We start from the raw sequence: 1,902 nt of genomic DNA, 5'->3' as shown, positions 1-1,902 counted from the left end.
TCTAGAGATGGCCTTCGCTGCTCTCCTTCTCCCAGTGGGGAAGTCCGCAGCAGGGGCTGCGCCCAAGCCAGACAAGGTCCGACCCTCAACCCTCTTCTCCAAAGGAATTTACATTCGTACACGTGTGGGAGTCTTTCCCTGGGAAATCAAATAAAAACTGTATCTGGTGACGCCACCTAAGGGCACAAGACAGTTTCGTTAAGTGCGCCTGGTCTTTTCTCCCCACCACCCCAGAAATAACAAAAAGCTGCTTTTTATAAAGGTTAAAAACAACAATGTGTTGTAATTCTATTATTTTTTTTTTTCAAAAACAAATGAGCAAAAAAAAGGAAAAAAGAGAGAGACGTATTTGGCATTTCCTCTGCTTACTCCTGAATAGGTTAAGGCCCTGAGATTAGACTCTTCTACTCCTGGGACCACAGCGCCTCCAGACCCCAGTGCATCAATCCCCAGTCCTCTCTCGTTAGCCCTTCACAGTTCCAGACTCTGAACCCTCTGGCCTGCTTCTTCCGGGACAGGCTCAGCGCCTTCCCTGCACTGAGCGCCGCCGCCAGGCGAAGGCCAGGCTCTCTGTAGGCGGCCCGGCCAGCACGTCCGTCAGTGGAAACAGACCCTGTAGCAGAGGTACGCGCCGGCCGTGAGGACCGTGGCCACGCACACGTTGACCAGGAAGGGCTTCCAGTGGCTCAGCGGCTGGTCTCGCTCCTCTGCGGGCAGCGACGGCTCCCCCTGCGCAGGGTCTGCGCCCACGACCCGCCTTCTGACTTCAGTGTCTTGACTCGCGCTGAGGAGTGAGGGGGCAGAGAAGGGTTACTCACCCGGGAAAACAATGGCAAGGACGCTATTACCATGGGAAGAGCTGTAGGGAAGGGGAGCCCCCTGGAAACGGCCTGAAGACGCGGATACTGGCCGGAAGGCTGCCTGTCACCACCTCCTTCCCAGGGCCCGATTGTAGGGCCAGGGCAGGGGTCTGGGGCGAGGCCTGGGTGCATGCGGGCTCCCCCCGGTGCAGGCGCTCAGGGTCTCGGCCCGCTCCATGGTCTCCTGGCATCCTCTGGCTTTCAGCGCCCAGATCCACGCTTCCCTGCTCCTCACTTTCACCCACGGAATGTGGAGAGCACCTCTCCCCACGGTCTTCATGAATACAGAAACAGGACACGTGACACTGACGTGACACAAGCCGCGTGCCGGCACCTCTCTCACCCGTGGCCCACGATGAGCCCTCGGGTGGAGCACACCGGTCCACCCTCGAATGTCAGTGGAGGCCCGGGAAGCCGGGCACAGCCTCCCGCACTCAGGATCTGCTCTGGGAGGCTCCACCGGACAAGTGTCTCTAGAGCCCCAGAACCAGAGGTGCACGAAAAGTCCTGGGAGGAGGTTCATGGGTGGGGACTCAGGTCTGGAAGCCAGCATTTGGCAAAGTAACCAGGGAAGATCTGGGTGGTGAGCTTAGCTGGAGGGCCTGGCGGGGCACACACCATGCGTAACCTGCTCTCTCATGCATGATGTTCCCAAGCCCAGCCACAAGAATACACTCTGATCCCGTCTTTCAACAGCTGCAGAACATTCAGCACAGGGAGAAAGCCCTCCCGATACACTCCCTGGATACAGAATCAACCCACCTCTAGTTTTTCACCATTACAGGTGATGCCAGCATGAACACCTCTGCCTACACACCTCTGCACTCCGCACGCCCGCTGAGAACTGCTGCAGGCTGAATCTCAAGGTGCAGACAAACGTGAGGTCAGAGTGGGCGCTAATCTTAAGCTGCCCTCTAAAACAGCAGGCACTGAGAGCACTGCTTTCACGGGCTCAGGCTGACCCCTGTCCATCCTTCGAGCTCCTGCACAACGCCACCTCCTGCAGGCAGCCCTCCTTGACCTCCCAGGCAAGGCTGGGTGT

General features: G+C 57.9%; 1 protein-coding gene across 1 annotated transcript in view; it reads right to left on the bottom strand.

The window, feature by feature from the left end:
• Window positions 1-251: 251 nt before the first annotated feature.
• Window positions 252-1,902, bottom strand: part of PTPN1 (protein tyrosine phosphatase, non-receptor type 1) — an 18,469-nt gene continuing 16,818 nt past the window's right edge. Inside the window, exon 8 of the mRNA XM_010835095.1 lies at window positions 252-784. Within this exon, the coding sequence (XP_010833397.1) occupies window positions 598-784 (187 nt within the window). The 3' untranslated portion in view covers window positions 252-597. The remainder of the gene's footprint in view (window positions 785-1,902) is intronic.

Source organism: Bison bison, unplaced genomic scaffold, assembly GCF_000754665.1.
Source record: "Bison bison bison isolate TAMUID 2011002044 unplaced genomic scaffold, Bison_UMD1.0 scf7180017864038, whole genome shotgun sequence".
Classification (NCBI taxonomy): Eukaryota; Metazoa; Chordata; class Mammalia; order Artiodactyla; family Bovidae; genus Bison; species Bison bison.
Note: the sequence above shows the minus strand (reverse complement) of the source record. Positions and strands in the feature narration are given on the sequence as shown.